Genomic DNA, 13557 nt, shown 5'->3' on the forward strand with positions numbered 1-13557 from the left:
ATATTGACTGTTGATTAGTTTACTGATTTATTGATTTATTATTAATAGCATGAAATTTACTATATGAATGTTACACTTATTTATGAGCATTAATGGTTTTATTACTTTTCCAGGTAAGCAAACATGCAAATCATTTTCACCATCAATAACAAAGCTTCCCTGTTGTGTTGGCATCATGTAGGGTTTTGGAAAACAAGTGGATGTGTCATATATTGCCAAGCATTACAACATGAGCAAAAGCAAAGTGGACAACCAGTTCTACAGTGTGGAAGTGGGAGACTCTACCTTCACAGTTTTAAAACGTTTCCAGAATTTAAAGCCCATTGGCTCTGGAGCTCAGGGAATTGTCTGGTAAGGACTCAACAGTGCATTTCCTTTATGTCTTGTTTTATGTTCTATCAGGCTATTTGAATTTTTTTTTTTTTGTAGTAGTAGTAGTATTTAATGCATGATTATCTTGTTTAGCTGTTTCCATGACAATACCGTCAAACTGGCACTGGGAACGTCATATTTTCACGTCTCCTGAAAACCTTGGTGTGGTTTCATTATACCTGACCAATCATAACATTTGAGAGCACAGCATGCTGCCATGTGACTCATCTTTGCAGAGACTGTGTGACGAGCAAAGTGGAAAAGAAGGGATCAGCTCAACATTAAAGATGAAGACTGCGAATGTAGAAACATTTTATTTCTTTAAAGTTTATTTTGGTCTGTCATCTGAGCAGACATTGAGCTTTAATCTTGTAATGGTAAACAGTTGCACATTCCTTTCAAAGGTATTTTAAAAACAGCAAATAAATCTGAATTATTAATGTTTTCTGAAGCAGAATTTTTTTTTTTTTTAATCATTACTGTGTGTAAATGCAGTAAAACGGCTGCTGCTTTGTTGTAAATTATGATTAGTTAAGAGGCACAAAAATGTGATCATAATTAAGACTTATTTTATCATAAGTAAATTATTAATGTGAATATACCAGTAATTAACATGGTTGAAATAAAATGCAGAATAGTAATGATGTAGTAATGTGTGTGTTTCCCCAAATTAAAATCAGGAAAATGCCAGCACCCTGACACAAAATGAAAGCTAATTCTTGCTGCTTGTTTGAGAAAGTGTGAAAATATCAATAGTATAGTAGTAACATTTCTCACTTGAAGCTGTGAGATACTGGAAAATATTTCATTGCATATTTCATTGAGGAATTAGGATGAGCATATTTGTCATAATTCTGTCATAAATGTGGAGTGTATGGCCATTCATAATATTTGAATTCATTAGGTTCATATCCTCTCCAGCGCTTTGAGCTGATGACATATCTGTTTGGCCATAAGGGCCTAACTGGATGGGCACTTAAGTGAATCCTTAATCCGGATTGCAGCGAGAGTTCGTATTCATTGTAATTCATCTCACGCCCGCCCTGTCAGAATGCAGTGGAACGACTGCCAAGGCTCCACTTAAAGGAATGCATCTGACACTCTTTGTCAAGCAGATCTATAAGTTATATTTATGTTAATGCCATGTCACTGTGGTGGTATATCTGCCTCAGAGACCCTCCCTGGGATGACCCAAGCTTACATGTTTCATTTCAGTGTGTCTTATATAGTGTTTTGAAGATTCACTGGCTGTCAGCACCCTAAACCCTCTGCCCTTCACTCGCCCTGTTTCATTGTCCTTCCTTTGCTTCCCATGCCCTCGGCCCTTCTCTCCTTCCGCTCCAAAGCAATTTTGTGCATTTGCAAAGGAGCTTGGGCAGCCTGTAACTGCTAGTGCTGGGACTGTGCCCATTTGAAGGATATTGTCGCGATGGATGGCAGGGAGACAGTACAAATCTAATTTAACCTGCTCTGGTGTGTGTCGCTCGGCTCTGCCCACAGCTGTCATCTGGTGTCATATGGCGACAGTATTACCACGACCACACCACATAAAACCCCAAAGATTGATATGATATCCTGCTGTTTATAGAGATCAAATGGGATACACTATGAAAGTAGTTTCATTTGGCTTTTAAGAAGCACATCAACAACATACCAGAGGACCATGATGTGTGTATCTATGCTGGAAAACCGATATGATAATAAGATACAGTAATTAGTGACTTGCTTACTGTGCATTAAGTTCAGCATAATCCCTGACTGAATGACATAATCACATTTACATAAACATTTTGCACAGACGCTACTTGAAGGTTGACTTCAAACAGACAATAAGCATGAAAAAGGGATTGATCCAAAAGCTTATCTGTAAGAATCAGCAGTGACTAAGTATGCATTCTGCTTTTCTTATGCAATCGAGAGACTCTTGCCCCCGTAAAGCCTGAGAACATGGTAATGAGGGAAAACTTGTATCACTGCTGCCGCTAAAACTCACTCTGCCAGCGATTGTCGCCCACAAACGTCCCAATCTGTGCACATCTCTGCCCTCATGACTCGTGTGCTCAGTCAGGATGAGCTTCCAGAAGCATCTTAGGCGGGATGAAGGCTTTAAGTAGTTTAGCTGGTCATGACATCATCTTTCACTCAGCTAGAAAAGTGATGACTGACTCAAATCCCTATTGGATCAATGCTTTTATGAAGGCTCCACTGTTTCCATGGTCACACATCATCCTTGGCCTGCAGTCTCCACAGAGACATGACGAACCACAGCGTATCCCACCCAGCCATCTACAAACCCACACACACCATCATCTTGATTAGGGTTGCAATAAGGCTGCATACAGATGCCTTGAAACTCGATTTGCAGCATCTTATCGGGGGAATTTGTCGCAGAGGGCACAATAGAGCTGAAAATGTGATATGCACAGAACTTTTACAGGAGATTTTTTTCTTGTCTGGGTGCTGCTGTTCATTGAAAACCAACATAAATCTACACAAAGAGCCCAAACCCCAAAGGTTCTCAGGGGTCTGGATTGTGTTGAGCCAGCACAGAACTCACTCTGCTTTAATGACCTCTAAAATGGGTTGAGCCACTTTGTGGAAAGAGAAACCATCAACGTAAAACCTACATTTCCCCCTCTGTTTCATTGTGTTGGCCTTTGCTGGCTATTTTTGTTCAGAAAGCAACATCAATAATACTAAATATTTCAGACTAATTATTATCACTATTTGGGAAAGGTTTGCGTTTATGGTGTTGAGTTGATTAGCAGTTGATTAGCTTAGTTTTTCTTAGCTTAGCTTAGCATAAAGTCTTGAGACAGAGGCAAAAAAGCCTATCAGCTGATTAACACATTTAATCTATACAAATACCAAAGTGTAAAAATGATAAGTTGTGGTTTTGTGATGATCCTTGTTGACATCACTCTCTATTAAATATGAAGCTGGAGCCAGGAGAGACTTAGCTAGGCCTAGCATAAAGCCTGGCTTTGTTCAGACACAAAACGTGCTGTTGTTTTTGGACACAGTGGCTTCCTGGAGTCTTGTGCTGGATTCATACAATGTCAGCAGAATGGGAAGAACATGAAAACCTCCTGTTATTCTGACTTGGGAGTATTCATGCATTATTATAACATGGTTATTATTTAAATTGAAATTAGTGGCTTTTGCAGTATTATGTATCTACAGCGGTTCAACAAGTGAACATACAAACAGTGTATAAATCCTGTTAGATAAGCTGAAGCGATTGTATTTCTACTGTATTTCCCAAAATGAACTGTACCTTTAATTGTGTGATTTAAACAAACATCTGTGCTTTTTCTGACAGCCATATTGAGCATGATTTTAATCTTTCTCTGTTACTGACAAGCTCGTACCATTGAGGAAAAATGTTTTACAGATAAAACAAAGTAATCTTCCACCTGTTTCCATGAGTCTTTGTTTGGCCGGAGATATGAAAAATCATCCTTTGGTTTTTGTAACCACTGACATTCACCATGGATTGTCACAGTGACCTCCAATCACACACACAGTGAATCATCCAGCGATGGACACGAGAGGAAAATTGCTTCACTGTTCTCTGTTGTTTTTTTTCCCCTCTGCAGTGCGGGCTATGATGCTGTTCTGGACAGAAATGTAGCCATCAAGAAGCTGAGCAGACCCTTCCAGAACCAGACCCATGCTAAGAGGGCATACCGGGAGCTGGTGCTCATGAAGTGTGTCAATCACAAAAATGTAAGTGATTCAGGGGAGGAGTAACAGAAGTAGTAAGGAAAGCAGGAACAAGGGAAACGTGTCCATTGTCAGAATGAAAAACCACTTTTTAGTCAGTGTCTATTTTTGGTTCCTGATAAATCCCTTCGCTACAAAAACGGAGATGAGCGACTGCAATGTTGCGACCGTGCTAAATTCCATGCCTCCAGAAAAAGTACGGAACTGGCAGGAGAGTGAAACAGAGAGCACTTCAAGGCATGAATGTAATCTGCTGCAGTTTGTGTTCTCCTCTCCCCTCTCTGTCTCTCCTCTCTATTCCCTATCCTCCACATTTGTCCCCACTCTTTTGTTCCATCTCACTTCTTCGGTTCACTCTGTCTCACACTCGGCAGCGTCCTTCATCAGGGTCATATCCAACTTGCATCCACAGTGCCTTGCTGTAACTCTCTTTTTATGTGCGTACTGTATATTTAACTCCTGTATGTTGATCCTCTCCATGCTCTTCTCTCTTTCAGATTATCAGTTTATTAAATGTCTTCACACCACAGAAATCATTAGAGGAATTCCAGGATGTGTGAGTATGCTGAGCCCTTCTTTGCATGATTAGATTTCCATGAAAATGTTTAATTTAGGTCGTGTAACAGGAAGTGTTACTTGTGATACTTCTGATATATAACAGGGAAAAGAAGGTGACTAATTGTATTATGCATTATGTGCTCATTACTCCTTCACACCTGCAGTTGTGACAAGGTAACTGCTGGAGTGCAGTCAGTGAGAGTACTGTAGGTGTAATCTGAGGCTGCTGCAGATATCCTGTTCTCATACTGAATGATGAATGAGTATGTGTTCACTTTTAGAACAATCTTTATTTGAACAGTACTGCAGAGGGATTTATACATCTTTCAGTTTTATGGACAGACATAGTAGAAGAGGTAGATTTCAAATTAAATTAGTAGACAACTAACACGTCAAATTCCAAATGGCTGATCAGCGACTGAGCTGGTACATCTGTTGACCACTGTCAATTCAATAAAACCTTTCCTCAGGTACCTAGTGATGGAGCTGATGGATGCCAACTTGTGCCAGGTGATTCAGATGGAGCTTGACCATGAGAGAATGTCCTACCTGCTCTACCAGATGCTTTGTGGTATCAAACATCTGCACTCAGCCGGAATTATTCACAGGGTAGGAAAGCAAGACAAATCATTTTCCGTGTTCAGCTCTGTACTATATTTTTTATATCTGCCCCTTGTTACCAGTTTGTTGTCTAACGTGAGGTAGGCAGACGCACAGGAAACACTGCAGTGTTTGACACCTGGTGCTGTGTTCAGCTAGAGCCTTGTTTGCAGTCTGACTGCTAAGCTAACTGGCTTCTGGCTATAGTCTTACATTTAAAGGACAGAAGTGGTAGTCATGTTGAACTATTCCTTTAAATCCTACCCATAACCCTAAAACTAAGCCTATGGTATCAAAACCCTCCCCATCTGCTTGTTTTATACATTTTTTATATTGTTTTTAACAATTCACATACCGGAAAAAGACACTGTCCATTGAACCTTGTCAATAGAGAAGAAGATTTGTACATTAAATACATACAGTCTCTCATGTCAGTCTTTCTCCCCCTCTCCAGGACCTCAAACCAAGCAATATAGTGGTGAAGTCAGACTGCACCCTGAAGATCCTGGACTTTGGTCTGGCCAGGACTGCAGGCACAAGCTTCATGATGACCCCTTATGTTGTGACTAGATACTACAGAGCCCCAGAGGTCATCCTGGGCATGGGATACAAAGAGAATGGTGAGAGTTAATGAGTGTGTATGAGCTCGCATGGATCAAAGTCAGACATCTTTAAAGGATAACACTGGAGTCATTATATTGTTTCCTTCATTAATACGCACCCAGTCTGACCCCACTGATGTATTTATTACAGTCAATTAAAACAGCTCATAGAGACTTAACAGTCTGTGCAGCAGTATTTGCTAATACAGTTGTGTCACTACATGACTGTAGTTTATTGGACCTATTCTTTTGAAAAACTGCACTCAGTTAAATTCTTGTATTGGCAATGAACTATGGGCATTAATGATCATTGAATTAACTAAAATCCTTATTTATCCTTGACTATTTTCTGGTCAAGTTGCACTTTGCAAATAAGCTAAAGTGAATTGAAGTGTTGGAGGTATGAGTCACTGATTAAAAGCCCCCAGAACATCAGAAATGTGATTGACTGCCAGAAAAAGCTGTGACTCATGAGCTGTATTCTTCCCATGGATGGAAGCCTGCAGGCTCCAAGACTTTGAATTTCTTGCCACTAGTTAGTTCCTCTAAGACTCTGCTTCCCTGCTCTTCTGCTGCTCTGTCTACATTTGTATTTTCTTTCTAATTTGTCTCTGCGTAACAAACCTCTCACTAATTATTTCTCCTTCACTGAATAACAGCTACCCTCTAATCACTGTTGCTTCTCCCAGAGAGCTCGATGTGTCTAACACTAACCTTTGCTTCTCTCTCTTTTCTTTTGCTCCCTGTTCGCCTCACCCTCACCTCTGTGCGTGCAGTGGATATATGGTCGGTGGGGTGCATTATGGGAGAAATGGTGCGCCACAAAATCCTTTTCCCTGGTCGGGACTGTATCCTTGTTAACACATAACAGCTTTAACTGATGGTAACACTGTTTACTTGTTTCAAGTTCCTGGATAAAGATGGATTTAAGAGTCTTTTTAAATCTTTTTCTTAGTGTGAAAAATACTGTGCCAAGTGCAAGTGAATGAAATAGTAGCTACAGGCATGTGTACAGGTGGAGGCATAATATATACAGTAATAACCTTTAGTTCTATCATTTTATATCTTAGTTTTGCTTCATTTGAAGGTAATTATGTGCCTGGCCTGAAGATCTCTGTATGTTACTGAGGTGAACTAAACGACACTCACATCTGGCTGGCTTTATAACACATGTCCAACTGATCTTATTTTAACACTCTCAATATAACCTGCAATAACATCGTAAAATAAGCATAATCAATTCTCCCTTACTCTTGTCCGAATCTTAAGCTTTATTCAGTCTCACATTTTGGCAAGAGGAAGTACTCTCTCTCTCTCTCCAGCTCAGAATATTTAAGTGTGTGCTTTTCGGAGGGTTTCTGGAGCACTACCTGGGGAGGTCTCCTGCAGTGGGGGAGGGGGGGGGGGGGGGGGGGGGGGGGGGTCTGTAATTGCATCCCCAAGAAGACTTCTTTCAGTAGGATGGATTTGGATAAATAGCCCCCCATGCTGAGTTTGCGCATGTGTGCATATGTGAAGCACATCTTGCCATCTGAGGGTGCCCACATGTGTGAGTCAGACATAGTTATTAAGCTGTCAGTGAATAAATAATGAATAATGAATGTGTTCATTATGAGCATCTGTTAAAAGCAGCTTAGTTGAGCTCACTTGGCAGTGTGAGGAAAGTCGAAAGGTTAAAGGTGTTGACATAATCCTATAAGAAGACCAATACCAGCAGTGAATTGATCCTGCTATCGAGTAGTATTGTCTGTGTAGCCAAAGCCTCATATAGCTACTTCTTCTGTGCCACAGAGCTCGATTGTTGTCCAAAAACTCTTAATAAGACATGAATGAGCCACAGCATTGCACTGTGTGACATCGTCTTTTATTATTATGAACATGGCCACTGTAGTTGGTTTTGAGTCAGTCCCACAAACACCATCCTGCTGCCTTAAATACTTACAAAAACTCTGTATGTTCAGTTGGAACAAATGGGCTTGAGGCTGATAAGTCAGAACATACTGAGTGATTGATTAAAGTATTATCAGTTTTGGTCTCTACATGGGATTTGTTGATAATGACAAAAATATTAAATGTCGCCAGCTTTATCCTTTAAAATGATGAGTTTAAGTTGTTTAGTGGCAAATAAGCAGTGATTAGAAGACCAGCGTGTCTGCAGGCGCCGAACTTGCAGCCCCAGGATGATTAATGGTCTGGAAGGGACCAGAAAACCCCTGCAACGAGCTCTGCAATATCTCTCTCATTCTGTCTCTGCTCTCACGATGACCTGAAATTCTTATCATCTAACACTCCATCCGTTCGCACTGTAGATCAATGAAGTGTAGCTGCACACACTTTTGTTAATCTTCTGCTTATAGATCAGCTCTGGACTGGTACCCTGCCCATTGCTAATCTTAATTTACTTCATCGGCTTTCCGACCTGGGGTATTGACGTGGCTGAAGTTACCTGCGCCTTCCTGAGTGGCTGTCAAACGATGATATAGAATAGCAGAGTGTCTACACAGGTCACAGCACAGTGAGCCTCAGGGTGACTGGGTGTTCGATGGCCATTAAGTACAGCAGTGCGTTAAAAATAAGAGGCCGCTGAGTGATGGCAAGGGTACTGGAGGTGTATTCTGTTTGGGACATACATGTGGCAGGTAATCATTAGTGAAATGCATATTGTCATGTTGCAGAAGTAGGAGTTGAGATGAGCCATCAACAATATTTTTACATTTTACACGATAGGAAGAGAGAGGTTTTAATATAAAAATACTTGATTTGAAATATATACTCACAGTGTATGTACAGTAAGTCATCTAGAAGGTTGAATGTGATTTTTTTGGTAGTTGTTGGTAATGCAAGTGTGTGTGTGTGTGTGTGTGTGTGTGCGTTCTTGTGCATATGCCTGTGTGTGACTCCAGTGGACATGTGGTCAGTCGGCTGCATCTTTGGAGAGGTGATAAGAGGAACGGTGTTGTTCCCTGGGACTGACCGTATCCTTCTGCACCCCCCCCCACGCCGCTCCCTCACTCTGTTTCATGTGAAAACTTGAATGTCACAGAAAACCCGCAGCGTTTACTTGAGAGCCGTTGAGCTCAGGTGCATGATGCCCCAATTCAGGACATGAATGAACGCAGCGGAGAATCATGTTTTTTTTTTTTTTGGCTCGGACACACAGAGGAAAAACACCTCAAGCTTTCTGAGTGAATCCAACAACTTGCTAAAGAGCCATGGATAAGAGCCTTAGTGGATGATTTAAAAAAAAAAACAGCCTGACAGAGCATTGGGTGGATAGCGGCCAATGTGCAATGGAGACAAAAAGGAGGTGGAAGTGTGTGGCGTTCCAGCAAGATGAAGTCATGGGGATCTCTGGTGACCCTGGCAGCTAACTACCTCAACTGGCACTCTGTGTGAGAACATGAGGAGGGGAGGGGCGTCAGTCGCAGTGTGTGGAGGGGTAAGAGAGGAAATATTTGTTGTCAACGGGGAGGGGAAACACAAGCTGACACACCCCATGAGCATGTTTGCACACACAAACACAACCACATGCACATGTTGCTTGTTAAATCAAAAATTCATTCTCATCAGGAGGTTCAATAACAGGTCTGTTCTTTTATGACCCAAAACGTGCTTTTTAAAGATGCTCGACAATGAAGGGAATAGCTATAGCAAGTGTTTTAAGCTCATTTTATAACACAGAATTAATTAATGGGTAACAAGGGATCATTTTAAATTTACAAGGGTTTTAGAAGACCAAAAAAGAACAATTCCCACCAAACCGGTGGCAGTTTTGAATAAAGTAGCAGTAATAGAAATGAGGGAGAGAGTAAATAGAAAAGCTTATGAACATTTAAAAAAAGACGTATTATTAAAATTAATTTTAAACAAATATAAGCAGTTTTTGTCATCAGTTGTGATGGAATATAACGATCTCATGTTGGTTAATGTGGCAAACCTCAATCTTTTGTCATTTTACACAGATGCTTCTTTCGGGATTAAATAGGACACAGCTGTTTTGACATCAGAAATAATTTAAGTAACTTTTTTTCAGTGATTATACTCTGTATAACAGGCCCATGTCTTTCTTTCTTTCTTTTTCTCTATTTTATTTGCTCTTCATTATGATTAATTGAACCTTTTATGAGGAAATAAAAATATCTGTCTTTTTTACTTGTCTAATAATCAAAATAGCTTTGTGTGAGGGTAGTGCGTCACAGAAATATAGGATGACAGGGTGTTTCATACTCCATGTATGTTTCCCTTAATCCTGACCCACCACATCAGACATCGACCAGTGGAACAAGGTGATTGAGCAGCTGGGTACGCCCTCGCCAGAGTTCATGAAGAAGCTTCAGCCCACAGTGAGGAACTATGTCGAGAACCGGCCAAAGTACGCGGGCCTCACCTTTCCCAAGCTCTTCCCTGACTGCCTTTTCCCTGCTGACTCTGAGCACAACAAACTCAAAGGTGAGAAACTATAGTGAAGCTGTTAAAACTCTGTATTACTCTCATGTAATTGTACCCTGTCTTTGCATTCCTTCATTTTATTGACTGATTATCTGAATTAAAAACCTTTGCAGTTCTGTGAAGTATTGAAAGACACACATACTCAGATAGCGACTTACTGAAGGCTCAGAGGGCGTGTTATAATATTTTGTGTCGTAAATGCAACGATGGCCGAAGCTCTTGTCCAGTGTCAATCACAACCACCCCCTCCCTGCAAGAAACCCCATTTGGTGGCAGAGAAAACTTACAAATAGTAGTTTTTTATAACTTGCACAAAACATGACTGGGCACTGGGAGGGTATAGGTAAATCATTGATGCCATGTATAAATCATACTAGAAATATGATGTCTGACAATTCAATGTTTCAACATAGTGTGCAGCCAGTCTTGGCGCAGTCTTTGCTATGTAGCACTTGCGACTTTGATAATAAAAGGGTCAATTGCTGAGTTGTGTTGCATTGTCACGTCACAGAGCTCCTAGCCTGTAGGCGCTTAGTCTAGTTTATTTCATACATAGAAAATAAAACTTTTACCTCGAAAACTTTTATTTTACATCTTGCCTTTTGGCCTCCACATTAAACTGAAATATGTTCACTGAAATATATTTTATATATTCTGTGACTTCTATTTCCCATGCAGTAGGTTAACCAAGACATCATTTCTTTCTTCTGTCTCAATCGAGAAGCGCAGTCTCTCCTTCCTAGTATTTTAAAAAGCGGAACCTATCTTCAATGTAAAATAGCAAAATATGCTTTTTATGTCTCTCCACTCTTACATCAAAGCTCCTGTCTGGTTAAATTCTCATCATTCACTTTTGTGTTCTGGCAGCTCCCCGCTGAAGTGACAGTGTTAAAGGAAATGCACCCAGAGAGAGAGAGAGAGAGAGAGTGGGGGGAGTGTGGGACCGGGTTGAAATGCTGCTGTTTTGTATGTTTTGTACTGTGACAGGTAGGAACGGAGTCTGACATCTTTGGGCTTTGGTTACTTTGAACCGTAGGAGAAAGAGGCAGACAGCACTGTAGGGTCGAGAGAAGGAAAATGAGATAGGTAAAGAATGAGGAGAGGAGGAAGGAGAGCGATAGCGGAGTCATTTTACAGATCCACCATCTTCCTCTTATTGATGTGTTGATGCTGAGGCAACATGCAGAAGGTGCGCCAGGCTCATCTGTCTTTCTCTGATCTCAATTCAGCTTCTTCAGTCCTCTGCTGCTGTAGAGCTATTTATAGTGAAGGTCAGCATGTGTAGGAGAGGGATGGTGTGTGGTTCAAGGGTTCTCCATTTCATATCAGTCCATGAGGGCCTGAGGGTATAGAGGCTGACCAGCTGAGCGACTGGTGATGCTGATGGCATTTTGTTGAGAAATGTGGAGATGCCAAAAAACAAAAAACAAAAGACAGTTCATTCTACATGTTAATGCCCTTAAAACATAAAACTACTTAATATTTGAAATTTTTCTTGATAAATCATTTGGTTCATAAAATGTCATACCATACTGAACTAGAAGGGAGAGTGCAGACCTCCACCAAGGCCACTGTCAAAGAACATACACCAAACTTCAGTGACAAAAAAAAATTGAAATTCACACTGGTTTAGTATTTTTTGCGTGATCCTGCTGACAAACAAACGAAGAAACCAACAAACAGACACAGGTGAAAACATAACCTCCTTGGTGGAGGTAATAAATGTCCGTCACAGTTTCCAGAAGCCTAAGGTAACGTTGTCAAATGTCTTGTTTATTTCAGTCAACAATCTAAACCCTGAAAAAATCTGACACACAAACAAAGACAAGCAAATCCTTACAGCTGAGTAGCCGGTTCTAAGTACTTGAAAAATGACTTAGATGGTTAATCAGTTACCAAAGTAGTTGCTGATTGTTGATCGATTAACCAATTAATTACCAGTGGAACTAGTTGTTCCAGCTTTCTGCAGTATATATTTGCACACACATACTATAGATATAACCCATAATGACAAATAGACAAATAAAGTCGTAATACTCTTTACCAAAGCTCTCACTCTGTTAATTCTTCAGTCCACGTGTGATTGTGTTGCTGTGAAGGTCTGGTTTCCTTTGACAAGCTGCTGTTGTTTATTATTCTCTTTAATCCCTGCCATTTCTATCTCTCTCTTCTCCCTCGTCCTCCCTCTCTGCTTTATTATGTTTCAAATCCCCCTCTGGCATATTAGTGGCACAGAGGAATATTTTCTTGCCTCATAAAATCAACCAGATGTTGTTTTTCTTTCTTCTTTTTTTTTTTTCTTTTTCTTTTCAAACCACAGCTAGCCAGGCCAGAGACCTGCTGTCTAAGATGTTGATCATCGACCCCGCTAAGCGGATATCGGTGGACGAGGCCTTACAGCACCCCTACATCAATGTGTGGTACGATCCAGCTGAGGTGGAGGCGGTGAGTAGGCCTTTGGCAGAGCTGTGTATTGATTACAGTCCTCTCCCTCTGTCTTTGATTGGTCAGCACTGTTTAGTGATTCTCACTTGGTAGTGGTACAGAAGATAATGATGATAACTCTCCTCATTTTATCTCCATTATAGTGATTTACAACACAAATATTCAATTTTAAACTACAGTATGTTCTGTATCAGTGAAAATTGCTAGATCAGTGCATTAGCGACTGTGTTTAAAATTTTGGGTTCACATCTCATTTTCATTTTTCTCTCACTTATGATTTTATTCTTTATATCTGAGTTCTGTAGATGGAGCAAAAATAACCCAGAGTTTTTGCTGCTACAGTATAAAAAGAGTGACTCAGTGCATTGTCCTGTTTTGTAATGTAAGAGTGGTGGTGTTTCTGGTTTATTTGGTGAAGTCTAATTTCTTCATCAGTGCCTCATTAGTATGAGGTGACAGTGAGATTGGGAAAAAGCCATCTGCAGCTCGATGAAATTCCACAGATGCCACTTCTACTTGCAGCAATACACTAATGAGTGCATGACCCGCTGATGTATTTCAGCTTTACTGTTTTGCTCTGTGAATTAGCCTGCTGGTTAATAGTAGTATTTCACATACACCTCCATTGTAGTTATGAACCATTTTTGGGAGATTTTATGACTGTGCACTTGTCTGAGTTGTCTAGTTGTTCATACTGGTGATGGTTGCAATGATGATTTTGTTGTTAGAGTTGATGTGGTATGTATAATATGGCTGTGAATGGCATTTCAACACACATTTTCTGCTGTTTTCCCCTTCTCTAATG

General features: G+C 40.5%; 1 protein-coding gene across 19 annotated transcripts in view; it reads left to right on the top strand.

Moving 5' to 3' along the window:
- The window catches only part of mapk10 (mitogen-activated protein kinase 10), a 34865-nt gene that overhangs the window by 12695 nt on the left and 8613 nt on the right, over positions 1-13557 (top strand). For 15 of the 19 annotated variants that reach the window (XM_071467090.1, XM_071467097.1, XM_071467086.1 and 12 more), the window contains 8 exons: positions 182-351; positions 3972-4101; positions 4596-4654; positions 5127-5265; positions 5711-5876; positions 6635-6706; positions 10125-10307; positions 12628-12752. In XM_071467090.1, coding sequence (XP_071323191.1) covers positions 182-351; positions 3972-4101; positions 4596-4654; positions 5127-5265; positions 5711-5876; positions 6635-6706; positions 10125-10307; positions 12628-12752 — 1044 coding nt within the window. Of the gene's footprint in view, positions 1-181; positions 352-3971; positions 4102-4595; positions 4655-5126; positions 5266-5710; positions 5877-6634; positions 6707-8761; positions 8834-10124; positions 10308-12627; positions 12753-13557 lie in introns of all 19 variants that reach the window. The other 4 variants (XM_071467088.1, XM_071467079.1, XM_071467085.1 and 1 more) reach the window with 1 other exon arrangement.

This window comes from Trachinotus anak, unplaced genomic scaffold, assembly GCF_046630095.1.
Source record: "Trachinotus anak isolate AG129_WGS33_773 ecotype Australia unplaced genomic scaffold, CSIRO_AGI_Tana_v1 ptg000028l, whole genome shotgun sequence".
Lineage (NCBI taxonomy): Eukaryota > Metazoa > Chordata > Actinopteri > Carangiformes > Carangidae > Trachinotus > Trachinotus anak.